Below are 21,825 nucleotides of genomic sequence, written 5' to 3' on the forward strand. Positions count from 1 at the left end.
AAACAGTTGTGTCCATTGTTTGATTGTGGAAAAAGATGAATGGACTAGGACACCAAAGTCATTTAAGATATACTTTTATCTAAAAATTGTTTAATTATAAATATTATTTATATTTCTCAAATAAAATTTATTTTAATCTACTGTACATTTTAAATTTGTTTTCACATCAATCTTTTTGAGTTTCAGTCACTGTAGATTTGCTAATCCATATAATACCAACTTGTTATTTACATTTCTGCCTAAGTTGTGTGTATAAACAGCAGCAGGCCCATCAATAACATTATTGAGACCGTGATTTTGACATTACAGAGCTGAGGAAAGCATCCTTGCAACACAAACTAGCAGTCCTATGCTTGAAATGTACAGTCTATCTGTCCCTTTGCAAATAGTTGTGGTTTTTGCAAGACATAAAAAAAACTAGCAACCATGGTACCAATAAGGTGCTTAATTTTAAGAAAATGTATTCTTTGCTATTTTGTTATTAATATCCACATTATTTATTTTGATGATCAAACTTGCATGCAGTAATTTAATTTAATATGCAGTGTCATCATAGTAGTTTTTTGTATACACTATTTACTTTCTATCATTTCTTGTCAGAGAAGTTACTGTATGTTGCATATCCAATACCCAGTTTCCTTTGCCAAGGTCTAATATATTTGGGTCTATCTTACATCATTCAATTACATTTACAATTGATTCCCACCCTTTGCTTTGTTGGCGGTGATCCCACTTTGAGGCTGTAAACGGCTTTTTCAGACCAAGGCAGAGCAGGCTGTGTGGATAGGCCTGTCAGAAGCACTTGTCTCCACAAAATATAGCTTTAAAGATTTTCTGCAATGTGTCTTATGCAACCTTATGTTAGGTGTATCTCATTTTTAGAACTGGTGAGGCCCAGATGGCTTCTAACCATTTCCTGATATAGAAAATTACTTAGCTCAACTTACTTTTCCTATTCCCTGTAGCTCATCAGTCTTTTGCACCTAAAATTTGCAAAAACATCAAAGACATATGAAAGTCCCCAAAATACTTCAGTCTAATATACTACTCGTAAATAAGTTTCTAAGTGATGTATTTATAACTGTGAAATTTCAAATGTCTATGTGAAATGTCAATTGTCTGATTTACATCTGTTCACTTGTGTTTTTGTTAAAAAACTTCCACCTTGCTAACTCCTTTTATAATTTTAAACATTTTTCCCATGTTACAGCTTAATCTCAGTTTAAATTTTTTGAGCCACTAGGGGGCGTACCGCCACCCTAACCCCCAATACAGACAGGCAGGACACAGGTTCAATTCAACACCTGTGTTTATTTACAATCAAAAGTGCACAAACCACCAACACCACACCAACATACTGTCCATTCCTTTCCTTTCCGCCAGTCCATCCGCCTCCACTTTTCCTCAGGCTTTGTTCACTCTTTCCTCCCTAATCTGGTCCCTCAATGAAGTGAGGCAGCTCCTCTTTTTCAGGTCCCGGGAGTGTTCCAAGTGGCTCAACAGTATTACCTGGAATCACTCCCAGGTGCACTGGAGGTCCCCTACAGGGCTCTGCAGCTCCCCTTGGCGGTCCCCACAGTGCTTCACCAAACTCCAGTACCCGACATGTCCTGCAAGAATCCGTGGGGCCACAGCCACCCAGGAGGGCTGCCCTCTAGTGTCCCAGGGGAGGCATTGCCTCATCCCTGCCCTCTCCCCTATCCTGGCATCCCGGCCAGGTAGTGGCCGTGGCCGCCCATCACAATTTCTATCTATTAATTAGGATTTTTATTTCAAGAAAAAACTCCATTTAAAGTTCAGTACATTTATACATAAAGTGGAGTACAATGTACACTGAGTACATTCCAGAGCTCAATTTTGTACTTACGTATTATCCTTTCAGCCCAGTTGAAACGGTAGTAAACAAAGGGCACATATAAGAGGAGTCCACTCATAATGAAGATCATGCAGTAAAGATACTCCCATGCCGGTGCATCAATAATGGGGGCAAAAACCAAGTAGATTGACATCAAAAGAACCACAATTGGAATCATTATAGGTATCTGAAAAGAAAAGTAAATCATTCTATTTATACAGACAGAAGTACCTCAATGTTCAAATTTATAAAGGCATATGGTCTGCTTTTTAACAGAAGTAGGTTTCCATTGAATGAGGTCAGGTCAGGTTGTGGAGAATGTACTGCTACAGTGCGTTGCCGCACCCACGACAAGACAAAACAGCTCAGGATCTTGCAACCACACAGGCAGACATGCGGTCCAGACATGCGGGCATCCTTTTGGCCTGATCCAGCCACTCAGGTACTCAACAAGAGTTGAGCCGGATCACCCTCTGGAAATATAGCTCTAGTGACTCTCCCTCACAATGCAGGTAATGTGCCTCATTCGGGAAAGAGTGAGTAACCGCTCATTTGACACAAAGTCAAACCAGCAGTACTCAAGGATTCTCCGAAGAGACACAGTACTGAAGGAGTCCAGTCATCATCTCAGGTAATTGGATAGTGTCCATGTAACCATATAGCAAAGCAGGAAGCACCAGGACTCTAAATACCTGGGCTTTCATCCTTTTCCATACAGTAGATATCAGGAGTGCCACACACCCCTTTCCAGCAACATCATGACCCCCCCATATTCTCCCAATCCATCTACTGACTTCATATGAAGAGTCATCAGAGACATGAATGTCACTTCCGAGGTAAGTAAACCTCTTGCCAAGGTTGACACACTCTCCACAGACAAAAAGTTAATTTGAAAAGATTCCAAATTTGTTTAGTTTTACAAATAGTATTTAGCATAAATTATGCAAATAAAACTAAGCAAAAAATGTTACTTAATGTGTTCATATTTTACCTTTACTGGTCTCTTCATGTCTTTTCTAGTAAATCTCATAACAATTAAAGACAGCACTGTGGCACCATAAGATAGCCATACAGCAAAACTGAAATAGTTGATGAGTGTTTCAATATCTGCAGGTATCATGTAAATAATGCTGATAATTCCCTGATTAAAAAAGAGGAAAATTACGTCAGGAAACACAGGACAATTCAAAATCGCTTTTAACAAGTACAGAGTTGCCAGAAAAAGTTTCTGAACTCTTTGAGACTTTTTAGATTGCTGTATGAATGGTCTTACCTTTATCTTTATATAAATTTGTAGTGAAGTGTAAAAGGAATGAACTCTGGCACATAAATTGATAGCTATTTTGTATGTTTTTATTTGTAATGTTAAAGAGTCAGGGAAATGGGCAAACCAATTTTCTATTCTCAGAGTTTCATTGATGAGGAAATCACCATCTTGGCCAGTTTTATAGTAAAATAGTCCTACTTTAAAGTCGGTGAATTGGGAAGGAGTTGTACATTAGCAGTTTAATTGATCAATGGCCTAGGAAGGGATAAGCAGGCCTATTCTATAGGTCATTGGAATCGAACTGTGGCTTTAACAGGATTAGATGAACCACGTGGGTTATCTGGACCCATTAGTCCTGAAGTATACCGAAAAAAGTCAGACCAGTATAAGACAAGTCTCTGTCTGTCTCATGCCATTTAACACCGAAGAGAAGACAACTCTGTCTTAGTAGCCATATTGAGAAAGGTACAGATGATAAGTTGACCAAAAAGCAACTATAAGTTATTGGGCCACCTGAAACTACACATCAACCATTATCCGGTTGTATAGTTTTGGTTTGCAGTGCCACATTGTATTTGCTTGTATGACATTAGTTATAATAACATGTATTACCTATAATACATATTTCACAAAGTGTTGTTCTTTCTGCTGCTTATTCCTTTGCTCTAACTAATTGCGATTAAAGATGTATAAAGGAAGGGGGAAGAAGTACTGAAGTACAGTGCATAGTAGTAAGTGTATGGGATTTGAAGCATTTTGGTAAAGTCTACATTATAAAAAGTACAAAGGGGGACACAGAGACACCTAGAACTTCATACAAAAAAGAAAGTAAAAAATAAAATAAATAAATAAAATAATATTGTAAAACAATATTAAATAAATTAATATTGTAAAACAAAGAAAAAAATAAAGGACACGGTGAAAATGTGTATTTTGTGATTAAAGTGGAAATTTCAGCTTTAATCTTGAAATGTCCACTTTAACCTCGTAGTTTACTTTATCATTAAAGCAGACTGTTGTAAACGTCATCCCAGTTTTTAATCGCTACGAGCTTCTTGGACCTGACAGCAGCGGAAAGCAGCAATAGATCGCCACACAGAACAAATTAAATGTAAGAAATTCCAACTCTCTGCACATTTAGAATCTTTAGATTTATACTTGATATCACTTTCATGATGAAATGCATTAAAGTGTGTATGTTACATTTTACATATAATTTCATTTAAATAATGAACAATGTTAATTACACACATGGAATAATTACACACATGGGGGTGTCACAATGGTGGAGCGATAGCACTGCGGTCTCACAGGGAGTTATATTGCTGGTATTTCGTGCTTGTATTCCACACTGTGCTCCAGTCTCCTTCTAAAGATATTCAGATTTGGGGATTTGGTGCCGCTAAAATAACGCTAGTGTATGTGTGCGCTTGTATTCACCTTGTGATGAGCTGAGACCTCGTCAAGGGACTGTTTCTCACTCGTGCCCAATGCTTGCTGGAATGGACACATCCCTGAATTGATGGATTTAATCAATAAACATCCTTTTCAGATATATTGCGGTAAGGTGTCATCAGAATTTAATAGGTGTTCTAGGCAATTCACAACACAGAGAAGCCGAACATGTTCTCACCGTGATAATATCTCGCACTGCCACCTGGTGGATTCCTCCAGATTTACGTAAAGTACACGCGCAAGTATGAACACTACAACGCTTGCGTAGCAGGAGTGTCCACTGCAGCATGCATCGCGTCGCGTGAAGTATAACTCCGGCCTAAGATTATTTAGCTGTGTTATCTGTAATGCATCGAAAAATGTATTTGATTGTGTCTTGTCTTCTTTAACACTAGAATTATCAAAGCCTACGAAAAAACTTTTAAACTCTACCCACCTTAAATCCCTTTGCACCTCTCTGTCAGCATCTTCTGTCTTGTAAATGTACCAATCAAGACAAGCAGCCTACATTTCCATCCCCCCCACCGCCACAGAACGGGCACAAAGTTCTCCCAGCTCAAGCCTTGATTGTCTGGGAGTCAGGTACCTAGAGTTGTATAGGGAAATAATAGATTGTTATTTGGAACACATGCATTTCATGTGTGTTCTGTTTCTACGACAATCTATGTAAACACATTGTTAAAACAGAAACGTTTTTCATATTTTAGTAATAAATGACAAAATGTAGGCATAAACTGTATAATGTGTGAAGCCTGAAATCCAAATATCAAGTAAACACTTTCACAAAACATACAACAGCTTCCGTGGCACAGCGGTAATAACTTTTGACTTGTAATCAAAAGTGCCCTGGTTCAATCCTGACTGCTTCGTAAATTTACCGTTTTCAGTAGTGAGCTTCTCTAATTGTTAATACTAGCAAAATACCCACGCTTCGCAGCAGAGAAGTAGTGTGTTAAAGAAGTAATGAAAAAGAAAAGGAAACATTTTAATAATAACGTAACATGATTGACATTGTCATTGTCATGAGTGTTGCTGTCATATATATAATAAATATATATATAAATATATATATATATATATATATAAATATATAAATATATATATATATATAAATATATATAAATATATATATATAAATATATATATATATATATATATATATATACACATATATATATATACATATATATATATATATATATATATATATATATATATATTATATACATATATACATACACACACACACAGTGGTACATCAGTATACGTCCTTATTCCATTCCAGACCCAGACAGGACGTATACCGGACTAATTTTTCCCATAAGAAATAATGGGAAAATGATTAATCCGTTCCCATGAAAAAAAGTCCTATTATTTTTGGCATATTATACATCGATGGGGTTGTATAAAATAATTTAAACACTGCTTAATACATAAATACAAAAGCAATTTGATGAAATAAAAGAAAATTTAACCTCACTTTACTTTTTAATAACGTCTTTGTTTTTCACAATCGTAGATACCGTCGTTCTCGGCAAACGGTATGCAACAGCCATGTCCCGGATACGCATGCCACCTTCATACTTTTCAACAATCAATTTAAATTTACGTGAAAAAACACAAAATTACGTTATGACGATGCTGGTTTGCTGTGTGCTCCTATCTGTTGTCAGGGAGCCCTTGAACCCTACACCGTCGGTAATGTGCCTCACTGCTAAGCTCATCGGTAACAACAAAGCAAGGGGATGGTGAAAAAGTGCTTTTATTAAAACAATCAACAAAACAAGGTGTTCAAATTAAACTGCAGTCTCCAAAGTTCCAATAAATAATCCATAAAATCAGAAGTGAAACGTGGAGGTTAAAAACAATAGAAAAAAAGTCTTCTTAAAAACAACGAGGTTAAAATAGAGCAGGAAGCATTCTTAAAAAAAAAAACAAGAAGAAGCCTGGTGCCGTTTTACCTGGCGGAACCCCTCCTTCCCAACAGGGGAGTCGCCCTAATTGCAGCTGACCTTCATTCTGCCTACTTCAGCTACTTCATGTGCTCGCTCGCTCTCTCTCTCTCTCTTTCTTTCTCTTTCTCTCTCTCTCTATCCCTCCCGTCCGTTCTTTCTTTTTCCTCTCCTTCTAGCCGACTCGCGCTTCTATTTATCAAGATAAGCAGCCCCAGGAAAAATCACGAATGCGGATGGTCTTTCACCTGTGCACTTAGGTGAGAAACGCCCACATCGCGAATCGCCCCGAGAACCTTCAGCCACCAAGCCGCGAGCGCGGAGATTATTTATTTTAAAGCTGGCCTTTGACAGGAGCTGTGGACCGCTTTTCGACACACGTGAAAATTCCCAGAGAGTTATAGCGCGGCTTGTTCACTGAATGCTAGCAACTGGTGCAATGACACTCGTGGGCAGTTGTGGCTTTGTCTTGAGAGAGGTAAACAAGGGTAGCACACGTGTCGTATTCCAAACAAAGGTCGTATACCAAGTAAAAGTTTTCATGTCCAAACAGGACGTATACCAAGTTAGACTTATTCCAAAGCAGACGTATACTGAGGTATCACTGTATATATATTAAGGGTGGGACTCGATTAAAAAAATTTATCTAATTAATTAGATGCTTTTTAATTAATTAATCTTGATTCATCCCATGTAATCACACACGTAAATTTGCCCCAAAGCGCAAATGTTTTTTTTTATTTAAAGGGTTTTAGTGGGCGACAGAATCAAATAATAGACATGGACATGAATATTGTAAGCTCAAGCTCAAATCAAATCAGAATCATCATCCGTGGCTAAAATTGGGCAGACTTAAAAATAAAGTGGTATTCTAAGTACATGTTCAGAATGGTATTGTCTTTAAACAATAATAAGAAAAATTTCAACATAAAGTGCAGTTTTTCATCATAAAAAATAAGGCAGAAACATAAAAGTTAATTTGACCAGCTTCACCTTTAAACTGTGAGTAACCTTAGCCAAAATTATTGTGTACATTAGGCTAAAACAGTAATTAAAATTACTAACAGTCACGGAGGTCAAATGATCCCCAATAAGAGTCACAAAGTCCACTTTCTGTAATGCATCTAATTTTGCTTGCTTTTCAGTGTCATAAAGCTGTTGAATTTTACTTGAAATAGTCTCTCGGCACAGCAGTTAAAAAGTTGGATCACCTGACCACCCTGACCTGACCTAACTGTAGCACATTTTCTAACCCCCTATCTTCCACCACTGTTAGTGGTCTACAGTCCAAAACAATCCATTTTGCGAGAGAATTTGTAAGTTTGACCGATGTTGACTTACTAATTCTGGTCCTGAAGCCAGTCATTTTATCAGTTTTGGGCTGCCGACACCTTTTGTTGGTACTCAAACTCGTACTGCTAGTGCTAACAGAATACACAGTTTCTGTGTTCGCTGTAACATGTTTTGCATTTAGATGGTACCGTAAGGTTGAAGTGGTTCGGTGTTATGCAAACTCCTTTTTGCACAATTTGCACAAAACAACGCTTTTATAAAGGCTTCCGTGAGGTAGTCTTTTGAAATGAAATTTTCCTCCAATCAGTCCTAGCAATGCGCTTTCTTCTGACTCTTACATTTTTGTAACTCTGATGTGTGCATCAATGTAATCGGTGTACCAGGAAATCATGCATTGAGAGAAGTTCCCCTTGCTTGGAATGCAAAGTGTGATTAAATGCGTTATTTTTTAACGCGTTATGGAGCACATGCATTGAAGCTTCTCAGCTGTGCTTGTGCTAAGAAAAGGAAACATTTTAAAAATAACATAACATGATTGTCAATGTAACCTTTTGTAAGTAGTGCCTGAAGGATTCAGAGTGTGGAGAAACCCTAGAGACAGCGTGTGTATTAACTTGTGGATTTTTCTGTAAGTATTTGGTGGCAGCGTCACAAAGTTGCTTCCGCAAGACCGCGTTAGCTGCGGAGCACAGCTCAGAGCGAAATGAGGTGAATGGGAGGGGAGTTGATGACATCACTCCCCCACCAGCCTCAACTGTCAATCACCCCACAAACACAGTCTCTCGGAATTTGCATAAGCACAGCCCTTCACCAGCAATTTTAACTTAGTTACAAAGTGATCAAAACTCTCTTTTATACCCTGCGTCCTCTCATTAAACTTGTATACCACATTAGTCGTGGGCATGACAAACGCCAGCGGCAGCCTGTCTATGAACTTAATTTAAACTTACGGTTTACACCATGCTTTGTTTCCGCAGTAGCTGCACTTATGAATATGATTGTATTTGTCACTCACTCGCTTCTTATTGTTTCACTGCCTTCTCAATTGTATAATGCATGTTTTCTTCAGCGCTTTTTTGAGCTCTTCCTTGTTTTCTACGTACTGCACTCACAGTCAGTTCACGTGATTATGTGAGAAGCGTGATGATGTCACACGAAACTCTGCCCCCCCACGGCCATCGAGCTGAACTCCATTACAGTATATGGAGAAAAATAGGTTCCAGTTATGACCATTACGCGTAGAATTTCGAAATGAAACCTGCCCAACTTTTGTAAGTAAGCTCTAAGGAATGAGCCTGCCAAATTTCAGCCTTCTACCTACACGGGAAGTTGGAGAATTAGTGATGAGTGAGTCAGTGAGTGAGTGAGTGAGTGAGTCAGTGAGGGCTTTGCCTTTTATTAGTATAGATTATACAATAAAAACATACATTTGATTTGTGTCTGTAACAGCCAGTGTAAATGTATAGTACTTGTAAAAGTTAGCATTTGTTTTTTCACTTTTGTTCTCTCAGTAACGATCACAAAATATATTACCCCCACAGGGATCTGATGCTGTTAGTTTTTATTTGAAACTGGGAATAACTGTAGATGTGAGTGGTGTTTTGAGACAATGGAAGTGGAAATTCTCTGATCTGGATGGATAAAAGCTGACACACGAAGCTGAAGAATCTGCCTCCTTCCTATCTCACTGTCACTTGAATACTTTTTATTCAGTTTTATTGAATGTTCCTGCTTATGCTAAATTAGTATGCACCTTATGGTCCATAATGTCATATAGGTATATATTATATTTGGAATTATTCAATTTATGACCTGTATAGTACATTTCAGAAAATATTGTGGCACTGATGCAACATTATTCATATTCATTCGCATACCATCCTGCGGTTTTAATCAGTGACCACGTTTTTTTTTTGTTTTTTCTTTTTTGATTTTGCCCAGTCTTCACCTTTTGGTGTATGGTGGTGTTTCTTTTGTACTCCAGGGTCCTCATGTATAACGCCGTGTGCAGAATTCGCACTATTACATGACGCAAGCACAAAAGCCGAAATATGCTTATGCACAGAAAATTCCAGATGCAGGTATCTGTGCGTACTCCAACTTCTGTGTTCTTCCGCTCCATAAATCCCGATTAGCGTGAAAACTAGCGCACATGCATGCTCCTTCTGTCCCGTCCCGTCTCCTCCCAGAATTATGCCTCTTTGCATATGTAAATCAATATAAATAGACCTTAAATTCAGTGTTCTGTGAAAAGGCAATGGCAAAAGCAAGAGCGAAAATAAGAATTTCAGTGAATACCAAGTGGAGGCAAGGAAAAATGTACTATTTGTTGGTTTATACAGTGGTATAATCAACAAAAGGAAGTTGATCGAGTAACATAGCAAATTGGAGAAACAAGCTCAAGTTCACAAAGTCGCACTTCCTGTTTGTGGCATATTAGTATATGTGAGGGGGAAAACTTTTCAAGATGGGTGGTGACCATGGTGGCCATTTTGAAGTTGGCCATTTTGGATCCAACTTTTGTTTTTTCAATAGGAAGAGGGTCATGTGACACATCAAACTTATTGGGAATTTCACAACAAAAACAATGGTGTGCTTGGTTTTAACATAACTTTGTTCTTTCATGAGTTATTTACAAGTTTCTGACCACTTATACACTGTGTGCACAATTATTAGGCAAGTTGTATTTTTGAGGATTAATTTTAATATAGAACAAACACAGTGCTATCAGTCAATCCAAAATGTTAATAAACCTGAAACCTGAATGTTTCACAACGGAAATGTGAGTGTGAACATCATCAGGGGAATACATATGTGCGCACAATTATTAGGCAACTATTAGTGTGCAGATTTATTATGCAACTAAAGGAAAAATGAAAATTTTCCCATCTCACTTGTTTATTTTCATCTGTTATAGTGAGAATAATAAACAAACACCTCAAAATTTACAAATAAACATCTCTGACATTTCAAAAAAAATAAATCAATCAATCAATGACCAATATAGCCACCCTTCTTTCCAATAACAGTCATAAGCCTTTCCATTCATGGAGTCTGTCAGTTTCTTGATCTGTTGACGATCAGCTTTTTGTGGAGCAGTGACTACAGCCTCCCAGACACTCTTCACAGAGGTGTATTGTTTTTCTCCCCCGTAAATCTAGCGTTTAAGAAGTGCCCACAAGTTCTCGATAGGGTTTAGGTCAGATGAGGAAGGGGGGCCATGTCATTATTCCTACATCTTTAAGGCCTTTACTGGCTGGCCACGCAGTGGAGAACTTTGATGCAAGTGATGGAGCATTGGCCTGCATAAAAATCATGGTCTTTTTCCTGTATCACTGTTTGAAAAACTGGCAGTAGGTTTGGGAGTTGATTTTGAGTTCATCTTCAATGCAAAAAGGTCCAACTAGCTCATCTTTAAAAATACCAGCTCATACCAGTACCCCACCTCCACGTTGGAGTGGAGCTCTGTGCCATTACTGATCCACAGGTCCATCCATCTGGTCCATCAAGCGTCACTCTCATCTCATCGGTCCATAAAACCTTTGAAAAAAATCTGTCTTCAGATATTTCTTGGCCCAGTTTTGACGTTTCAACTTATGTTTCTTGTTCAGTGGTGGTTGGGTTTCAGCCCTCCTTACCTTGGCCATGTCTTTGAGCACTGAACACCTTGTACTTCTGGGCACTCCAGGTAGGTTGCAGGTCTGGAATATGAAAGTACTGGAGGATAATGGGTTCCTGGTAGCTTCACGTTTGATTCTTCTCAAATCTTTGGCAGCTAATTTGTGTCTTTTGTTCTCAACACGTTTCTTGCGACCCTGTTGACTATTTGCAACAAAATGTTTGATGGTTCTGTGATCACACACCAATATCTTAGCAATTCCAAAAGTGCTGCATCCCTCTGAAAGACTTTTTACAATTTTTGACTTTTCAGAGTCAGTTAAATCTCTTTTTTGGCCCATTTTGCCTGAGGAAAACTAGCTGCCTAATAATTCTTCACACCTTGATATAGGGTGTCTCCTTAGGCCACACCCTCCCTCATTACACAAATACACATCACCTGACGTGCTTAAATCCAATAAGCATTCAAGTTAATACAGCTTGGAGTTGGAATATACGCATTAAAAATGATGATATGGTTAAAATACTCACTTGCCTAATAATTGTGCACACAGTGTAAAATGTGTTCAATGTGTTGCCCATTGTGTTGGATTGTCAATGCAACCCTCTTCTCCCACTCTTCACACACTGATAGCAACACCGCAGGAGAAATGCTAGCACAGGCTTCCAGTATCCGTAGTTTCAGGTGCTGCACATCTTGTATCTTCACAGCATAGATAATTGCCTTCAGATGGACCCAAAGATAAAAGTCTAAGGGGGTCAGATCGGGAGACCTTGGGGGCCATTCAACTGGCCCATGACGACCAATCCACTTTCCAGGAAACTGTTCATTTAGGAATGCTCGGGCCTGACACCCATAATGTGGTGGTGCACTATCTTGCTGGAAAAACTCAGGGAACGTGCCAGCTTCAGTGCATAAAGAGGGAAACACATCATCATGTAGCAATTTCGCATATCCAGTGGCCTTGAGGTTTCCATTGATGAAGTATGGCCCCACTATCTTTGTACCTCATATACCACACCATACCATCAGTTTTTTTGTCCCAACAGTCTTGGAGGGATCTATCCAATGTGGGTTAGTGTCAGACCAATAGCGGTGGTTTTGTTTGTTAACTTCACCATTCACATAAAAGTTTGCCTCATCACTGAACAAAATCTTCTGCGTAAACTGAGTGTCCTGTTCCAATTTTTGTTTTGCCCATTCTGCAAATTCAGTGCACCAATCTTGGTCATCCTCGTTGAAATGCTGCAGTAGCTGGAGTTTGTAAGGGTGCCATTTGTGAGTAGCTAATATCCGCCAAAGGGATGTTCGACTAATGTCACTCTCCAGTGACGTGCTGCGAGTGCTACGCTGTTGTCTCTTGCTGAATGAAGCTAGGACAGCCACTGATGTTTCTTCATTAGTGACAGTTTTCATGCGTCCACATTTTGCCAAATCCAACACTGAACCAGTTTCACGAAACTTAGCAAGCAGTTTGCTAACTGTAGCATGGGAGATGGGTGGTCTCATAGGGTGTCTTGCATTGAAATCTGCTGCAATGACCCGGTTACTGCGTTCACCAGATATCAACACAATTTCTATCCGCTCCTCACGTGTTAACCTCTGCGACATGTCAATGGCTGTAAACAAAGAGAAACTTGTAAATAACTAATGAAAGAATAAAGTTATGTTAAAACCAAGCACACCATTGTTTTTCTTGTGAAATTCCCAATAAGTTTGATGTGTCACATGACCCTCTTCCTATTTAAAAAACAAAAGTTGGATCCAAAATGGCCAACTTCAAAATGGCCACCATGGTCACCACCCATCTTGAGTTTTCCCCCTCACATATACTAATGTGCCACAAACAGGAAGTTAATATCACCAACCATTCCCATTTTATTAAGGTGTATCCATAAAAATGGCCCACCCTGTACATATAGGACATGCATGCAGAAGCACATAAACATATATATATATACTAGCAAAATACCCGCGCTTCGCAGCGGAGAAGTAGTGTGTTAAAGAAGCAATGAAAAAGAAAAGGAAACATTTTGAAAATAACGTAACATGATTGTCAATGTAATTGTTTTGTCACTGTTGTGAGTGATGAGTGTTGTTGATATATATATATATATATATATATATATATTTACACACACACACACACACATAAACATATATATATACATATATACATATACACATATATACATACATATATATCTACATATATACACATACATATACATACACACATACATACATAAACATATATATACATATACATACATATCTACATATATACACACACAGCTATTTCAGTATCAGTGCAATACGCTGCTTGTTAAAACGGATAACTCCGCTCTTACGTGCAAGTCTGCGTGGATATTATGAACTATCGTATTTGTTCAAGTTCTATTTAAATTTTAAATAGAAGGAATTTTTATTTAGTCGACAGAAATATCTTTGGTAGGAATGGTAAAAACAGACAGGAATATTATTCCTGAATAAATCAACTCAAACCTTAAACAACTTATAATATTTTGCTCTCCATAAAAATATATCCTGTCTAAATTATACAAGTTAGAAATAAAGTAAACGTTAAAAGAACAAACATTCAAATTTCTTTACTCTTATGTAATTTTATATAAAAATAAACTTAGATTTTAAATATCCCAAAAGATTTTGCTCTCCATAAAAATATATCCTGTCAAAATTATACAAATTCAAATATGAACATGCTGCATAACAAAACCTGGAAATATAAATAAAATGTGTTCCTTTCAGCAATAACAAATCAAATCATTCAGTTGTCTTTGCTCATATGTCATTTTAGAGCTGGACGCCTGGCATCTTTTTTTGGCAACAGGTTCGTTTCTGTTTGGTGTGAGGTTCTGTGTTGTGGAGATTCTCAGGATGGATTGCAGGTGCTCATCAGTGAGGCGACTCCTGTGTGCTGTTTTGTTAGTCTTTATCACTGAGAAGAGCTTCTCACACAGATATGTGCTACCAAACATGCACAAGGTTCGAGCCGCATGTAGACGGACTTTTTGTTCTTCAAAGTCACCAAAGCGCCGTGCAAACTCAGTGCGCTCAGTTTATCAGCAAAGTGCGATTTGGGAACACCGTAGTGACGACTTGGTTTAACATTACTTGGCAACAGGGAAAGTGGGGCAAATTGCACTGGTGCATTTGTGTCTCCCATAAAAGCAGCTTCACTTGAAATCACTTTGTGATTGTGCACGGGTAAAACGTCCGCTGAAGTGTCAGATTCTTATTTAATTATTCTGCTTTCTGTATCTTCTGCATTGCATTCAAGTTACCCTGATGTTTTGTCTCATAGTGCCGTCTTAGATTAAATTCTGTAATTACAGCCACATTAGCTCCACAAATGAGACACACGGGTTCAGTAAACATATACTCAGCCTCCCATCGGTTTTAAAGGCTCTATTTTCAGAATCAACTTTTCTCTTCAGCATCGTGTGAGCTAGCCGCAATAACTTGCAGCATCATAAGCTAGACTTGATTAACGCGTAAGTGTTGGCAAGGCAGCTGAAGCGCTGCATTATGGGATCTGTAGTTTATTGTGTTACCAGCTTCATATACCGGGCCATTAATAACAATAATACAGTATATAAAATGATCTCGGGCGGATATAATTACGCCGGGCGGATGTGGCCCGTGGCCCTTGAGTTTGACACATATGGACTAAATAGAACTTGAAAAGATATATTTTTCAAATGTGATCGCGCAATTCAGATAGAGTTGGCGCACTACAGCCTGCATCCTCCCTCGCTCTTACTTTTTACCGTTCATCTAATGAATACACTGAGTATGGCTTTACCAAAACAATCATTGATGGCGAATAAAGTATCCATTATTCGAGTATGTAGATCGGGATATATATATACATATATATATATACCCGCGTATCAGCAGGAGAAGTAGTGTGTTAAAAAGCTAGAAAAGAAAAGGGAACATTTTAAAAATAACGTAACATGACTGTCAATATACAGTATTTGTTTTGTGAGTGTTACTGAGTGTTGCTGTCATCAAGGATTTGATTATCATTATTTCTTTCAATCAGGTTCGTATTTGTAGGATGTGTTGTGTTCAAGTTACATTCCGTGTTTGTCAATCGTTGTAAAGATGACAGGTTTCATTCATCGATTCGTTTCTTACTGCATCAATAAACAGCTCGTCTTCTTCTTTATCTGAGACCTGACACACTGCATGCACGGGTTTTTTTACACTGTCTTCCTTTAGCGGGACATTGACTTTTTCCACCGTGTGCTTTGTTTCCGCAGTAGCTGGATTTATGAATATGCTTATCAGGCGCTTCATATTTTTGCTGCCTTTTCAATTGTGTAATTCGGTTTTGTTCAGCGCTCTTTGGAACTGTTGCTTTTATCTGTGCACTCGCGTCAGTTCCGTGAGCCGCTCGGTGTACATGCATCGAAGGTTCCCAGCTGTGCTGGTGCCATCTCGTGCTATGTCCATGGCTGTATTTAATGTTACCTTAGTCCTGGCACTTAAAACTTTCTCTCGCAGTTTCGCTGAGTTTGTGTCAAACACCACCCTGACCATCTCATCTTCCTCTCCATAAGCACAGTCCTTCACCCGTGAATATTTAGTGGGAGTTTGCTATTGGATTGCCGCTGACGACGGCCTTATATGGGCAGGCACTAAATTACAAACGCCAGCGCAGCCTGTCTATGAACTTAATTTAAAGTGTAGGTTTACATGTGCTTTGTTTCAGTAGCAGAACTCATGAATATGGTTGTATATGTCACTCGCCGCTTCTTATTGTTTAGCTGCCTTCTCAATTATATAATACATGTTTTCTTCAGCGCTTTTTGGAGGTCTTCCTGGTTTTCTATGTACTGCGTGATTACGTGGGAGCGTGATGATGTCACACGAAACTCCGCCCCCACGGCGTTCAAGCTTATCTCCATTACAGTAAATGGAAAAACAGCTTCCAGTCATGACCATTACGCATAGAATTTCGATATAAAACCTGCCCAACTTTTGTAAGGAAGCTGTAAGGAATGAACCTGCCAAATTTCAGCCTTCCACCCACACGGGAAGTTGGAGAATTAGTGATGAGTCAGTGAGTGAGTCAGTGAGTGAGTGAGGGCTTTGCCTTTTATTAGTATAGATTAAAAAATCGCAACAATCAACAGATCAAATAAATGACAAAATATTATGACCTTAAGTTAACTCACATTTTCTTGTATTTGTAAACTTTCTGTTTTAATGTTTTTATATAATACCGTGTTTCTGAATTTTCACCATATTTTTTCCAAATTTACCATATATTTTTCTATTATAACAGACTTAAAGAGCTGTTTCAATGTAAGCAATGTTCATTTTATCTACCTTATCCAATACACAATCTACATCTTACATGGCTGCTGGCTTGCCACACAATTCCTAAAACAATAAGGTATAATGAAAAATAAACATTAAGGTCACCTTTTTATATTTTTGCTGTAACTGTAAAGGAGGGGGAAAAACAAATTCTGAAAAGAATGATACCAAACATATATATGTAGGTTTTAAAATAAGCCCGATTTAAAGCGCGACACAAAACGGTAGGCTTAGGATTATATATATATATATATATATATATATATATATATATATATATATATATATATATATATATATATATATATATTGTCACACTGCGTGTGCATGGGAAGCAGCTGAAGGGCTTAGACAATACTGCTTATACATCTGCCCAGGGGGGGCGGGGTACACTGACGCACTTTCTGAGTTCTCTGCAGGTCTTGACTAATCCCACCAGGAGCCGCCATTTCCAGGAAGGACACATCACTTCCGGTTCCGTCCCCAAGGATGAGGTCACTTCCGGTTCCGGCCCCAAGGATGATGTCACTTCCAGTTCCGGCCCAGAGGACGACATCATTTCCGCCCTCTGTGCTATAAAGCTCACTGCCTTTGCTTAGGCAGGCAGTTCTGTTTTGGACTCTGTTGTTGTACCTACTGTTTACAATGCCTCAAAGACTTTTGCAGCCGGGAAACCGAACTAAACGGGTGGCTGCCCCAAACCTTTCCACGCCTCTGGTCTCCGCCTATTACAGTGGCGTAGTCGTTTTAGCAGAAAAAAACAGGCCACTTGCTGCACTATTTGTAAGGGGGTCAACTCAAATGGCCGTAGCCACTCACCCACCTGTTGCCAGAGAGCCATAGCCTGCTCTGACAGCCCTTTGCTTGGGTTAAACTCCCAGTTTAGTATTTCCTTCACCTGCTGGCCTGGGGACAACCCATCGTTAACAGGGACCTTGGTCCCGATGGCCAGCTCGGCTTTCCTGCCAAGGAGAGCATACTGAGCCACTTGTGTGTGTTCCCCAGAAGCCAGCCCACGCCTGTGGGTCCCCTCTACCTTCTCCACGAGATGGGTTGTCAAACCCGGGTTATGCTCGTGGAGCAGAGCCTGCATCGCGTCCTTCCTGACCCTCTGGCGCACTCCCTGCCCCGAAACTCGGCCCCGGTACTAACCCACCTGGTTCCGTGAAAGTTCGTGTCCCGGGTTCATCGGGGACACCATCCTGCCGATTACGCCACTGTAATAAGCGGAGACCAGAGGCGTGGAAAGGTTTGGGGCAGCCACCCGTTTAGTTCGGTTTCCCGGCTGCAAAAGTCTTTGAGGCATTGTAAACAGTAGGTACAACAACAGAGTCTAAAACAGAACTGCCTGCCTAAGCAAAGGCAGTGAGCTTTATAGCACAGAGGGCGGAAATGATGTCGATCCTCTGGGCGGAACTGGAAGTGACATCATCCTTGGGGCGGAACGGAAGTGATGTGTCCTTCCTGGAAATGGCGACTCCTGGTGGGATTTCCGGTAAGACCTGCAGAGAACTCAGAAAGAGCGTCAGTGTACCCCGCCCCCGGGCAGATGTATAAGCAGTATTGTCTAAGCCCTTTAGCTGCTTCCCATGCACACGTGTGTGACAATATTATATATATATATATATATATATATATATATATATATATATATATATATATATAGTGGTGACTGGAGGTGGGGGGTACCCAGCCGGGATGCCCGGAAGGACCAGAAGAGGGATTACGCCGCCTATGGACCACGAGGGGGCTACCGCCTGGGTGGCTATGGGGACCAAGGGAAAGGAGCATGGAAGCTCATCCCTATAGTGGCCCATGGTCACTGCCAGGGCGCCCAGATGCCTGAAAAACCCTGGTCCTCTGCACTTCCACCACACCCGGAAGTGCTCGGGGGACGAAGACCAGGGACACCTGGAGTGCTTCCGGGTGCACAGCCGGCACTTCTGCCACACCAGGGAGTGCCAGCAGAAATTCATTGGGAGGCACCTGGAGCACGTCGGGTGCTGGAGTCAGGTGGAAAAGGACGAAGCCTGGAGAAGAGGAATGGAGGCGGTCAGAGGAAGAGGCATCATTGTTGAAAGGCCTGGACTGAGGGTGCTTGGTGCAGTTGCACTGGGTTGTGTGCTGTGCTGTAAATAATAGGAAATTAATAAACGTGTTTGGGTGTAAACCAGCAGTGTCCGCCTCTTCGTTTCCGGGCCAGCTTCCACAATGGCATCCCAGATGGGACTCTCTGCCTGATACAAGGCGGGGACTCGTCATTAAAAATAATTTTGTGGATGGCCCGCCGCTTCAAGTGAGCCCACACACGCACCATGGGAGCGGAACGTACACAACCCCATGAGAGCGACTCACCCAAAGGAAATTCCCTCGGACAGACGAGACCTAGGAGGCGAGTTCCTTGCCTACCGGCAGCCGGCCCGTTTTGTGTGTTGCAGGCAGGGACTGCCCGGATCCGCGTCGGTGGCAGACACCTTTCCAATCTGCGGGGCTTCCTGCTGCGCGGCGGCGGCAACAGGAAGAGCTGTCGAGGAGGAGACGCTACAGCTCGGAAAGCTGCGGCAGGTGCGAAGCTACCCGGAGGCTCGTCACCGCATCAGGAGCCTGGGAAACAAGATGGCCGAGGACCAGAAGTCCCTCCCCGAGGCAGGCAAGGGATTGGATGGTGTGTGTTGCATGCCCGCCGTTGATTGGTCGGAGGTGGGACCAACGAATGTCCATCCCGAGCTGGGGAAGGACCTGACTGGGCCATGGAGACGACCCCACAGTACGCAGCCGGCGTGTAGGGCTGACGAACTGTGATTGCTGGCGGCTCTGCACAGAGTCGCTTTTTCAGGTGATACACGCTCTCCGTAATGGATTGAAGGAGCTAGAGGGGAAGGCGGCCGCGTCTGTGAAGACACTGAGACAGTGGGCAGAACGGCGCAACGGTGGAATCTTCGGCTGGAGAGTTTCTAAAATTTAAAATAAGTGTTATTTGGTGATCACATTTACACCTTATTAATCAAATACCAAAAATAAAACAATAATCCTCATCCATTTCTCAGATGCAAGGACAGCCACAAGGGCCATTGTCATGGGACCAGAAGCAAAATAGGCTTAGTGTATGACCAACACACAAATCTCCACATCACCAATCACATGCAGTTCTAAAACCAGCTATGCAGCATGTTATCTCTTCTGCTGCTGGAAAACTGGATTTTAACTATATTTACTTTGTAGAGTTTAGCAAGTTGTCAAAAAAAAAGAAAATGCCTGACTGTGTTATAGTAAATGGAGATTAGTTTAATTTAGGACTCATTTTCTTAGTAGCAAAAGTGCTAATAGTTTGAATACTGTGAATCCAAGAAGATGTATCTTCCTTTATATACCTGTATATTGATTGACTTTACTTTATACTATGAGTAGTTACATCTTGTGATGGATATTCTTTTCAATTGAGTGGAGTTCATAATAATAGTCTAATGCTGCATACGTCCCGGGGGAGCCATCATGGACATGGCAGTACCTCCCCCGGGGCGCTTGGGGGCAGTCTCCCTGGCCGTGGATCTCTCCTCAATCTCCCCCGTGGCTCCATGGGACATGGAGTCCACCACAGCAGCCCGGTTGGGAGATGGGGTGGCCGCTAGGGGGTGCTGCAGAGAACCAGCCACCACACTGGACGGTTTATCAGCCCCACCCGGAGGTGCAATTAAGACCAGCTGGTCAGGCACCTGGAACACTTCCGGGTGGGGTATAAAAGGGCCCGCCTCCCAGCAATCAGGGCCAGAATCGGGAGGAAGAGGACGAGGTTGCCTGGGAGGAGTGGTGGAGGAAGGAAAGTGTTGGTTTGTGTGGGTTTTTGTGCTTGGGACTGTGCTGGGCCGGTGGGACACGGGGAAGACGTGTGCCCACGGCTGAAGAGAAAAAAATAAAATTCTTGAGTGTGAACACATGCCTCTGCGTGGCCTGTGCCGGGTCCGGCGCTATAAAGCGCCTTTTTCACACTAAACATATAACAATTACAGTGATCCGATGTAGAACCGTTGTCATGATTTTGATAACCTCTGTTATAACATGTCTATGTGAAAACAGCAGTGTCAAATGTATTGGGATTGTAAACGTGGCTTAGAGAACAAAACTGAATAAAAAAAAAAAACAAAGCTAACCTTTAAAAGTATCACAAACTACACAGGTTGTTACAGACTGAAATCAAATGTAAGTCTTTATTCTTTAATAGTAAAGAATACAAGCAGCTCAGTTCTCAAAACGGGATTGAACCCGTGAAGCTTTGATTGCCAGTCAACAGTTTATACGGTTGCACCACCAAAGGGGTCGTAGAAAATACGTGTCAATGCCGCACCCTATGGCGGCTTCTTTTTTTGCATTTATATTTTTGAATGGAAGCACATTTGTTCTGTTATATTTGTACCTTTTGTGAAAGTGTTTCTTTGATATTTGGAATTCAGGCTTCACACAGTATACACTTCATGTCTACATTTTGTCAATTATTACTAAAACATGAAAAACGTTTCTGTTTTAACAATGTGTTTACATTGATCTTTGTAGACACGGAACACACATGAAATGCAAGTGTTCCAAATAACAATATAGTATTTATAAAAGGTGTCATTTTGCTTGACTTCTCACTCTATACAAATCTAAGCAACTGACACGCAGGTAAGCAGACTTGAGCTGAGAAAACAGTGTAGTGGTGGGAGGATGTGATAGTAGGCTGCTTGCTGTTTGCTGCTTATCAATACATTTAAAGAACAAAAGACGCTGATAGAGAGTTGTGAAGCTGAGACAGTTCTACGAGTTTTTTCATAGGCTCTGGTAATTCTAGTGTTAATCTGTATTGGAAAATACACAAAGTGAACAGTTATGCAGATGGCAAAAACTACATTATATAGAAACTCCTGAAACTACTCTCTCATTCATTGTTCACTGCTCAATGGATTGTATCCAGGCAAAGGCATGGGTTGCATCGTCATTTGAAAGGCAATGAAATTGAAGGAAACCTTTTGCTTTGTTCTCCTCTGTCAGAGTGCAC

General features: G+C 40.6%; 1 protein-coding gene across 2 annotated transcripts in view; it reads right to left on the reverse strand.

The window, feature by feature from the left end:
* slc7a9 (solute carrier family 7 member 9) overlaps nt 1-21,825 on the reverse strand; it is a 224,403-nt gene that overhangs the window by 1,687 nt on the left and 200,891 nt on the right. For both annotated transcript variants that reach the window (XM_039763591.1, XM_039763592.1), the window contains 2 exons: nt 2,847-2,996; nt 1,868-2,042 (listed from right to left, as the gene is read on the reverse strand). In XM_039763591.1, the coding sequence (XP_039619525.1) occupies nt 1,868-2,042; nt 2,847-2,996 (325 nt within the window). The remainder of the gene's footprint in view (nt 1-1,867; nt 2,043-2,846; nt 2,997-21,825) is intronic.

This window comes from Polypterus senegalus, chromosome 9 (genome assembly GCF_016835505.1).
Source record: "Polypterus senegalus isolate Bchr_013 chromosome 9, ASM1683550v1, whole genome shotgun sequence".
Taxonomy (NCBI): domain Eukaryota; kingdom Metazoa; phylum Chordata; class Cladistia; order Polypteriformes; family Polypteridae; genus Polypterus; species Polypterus senegalus.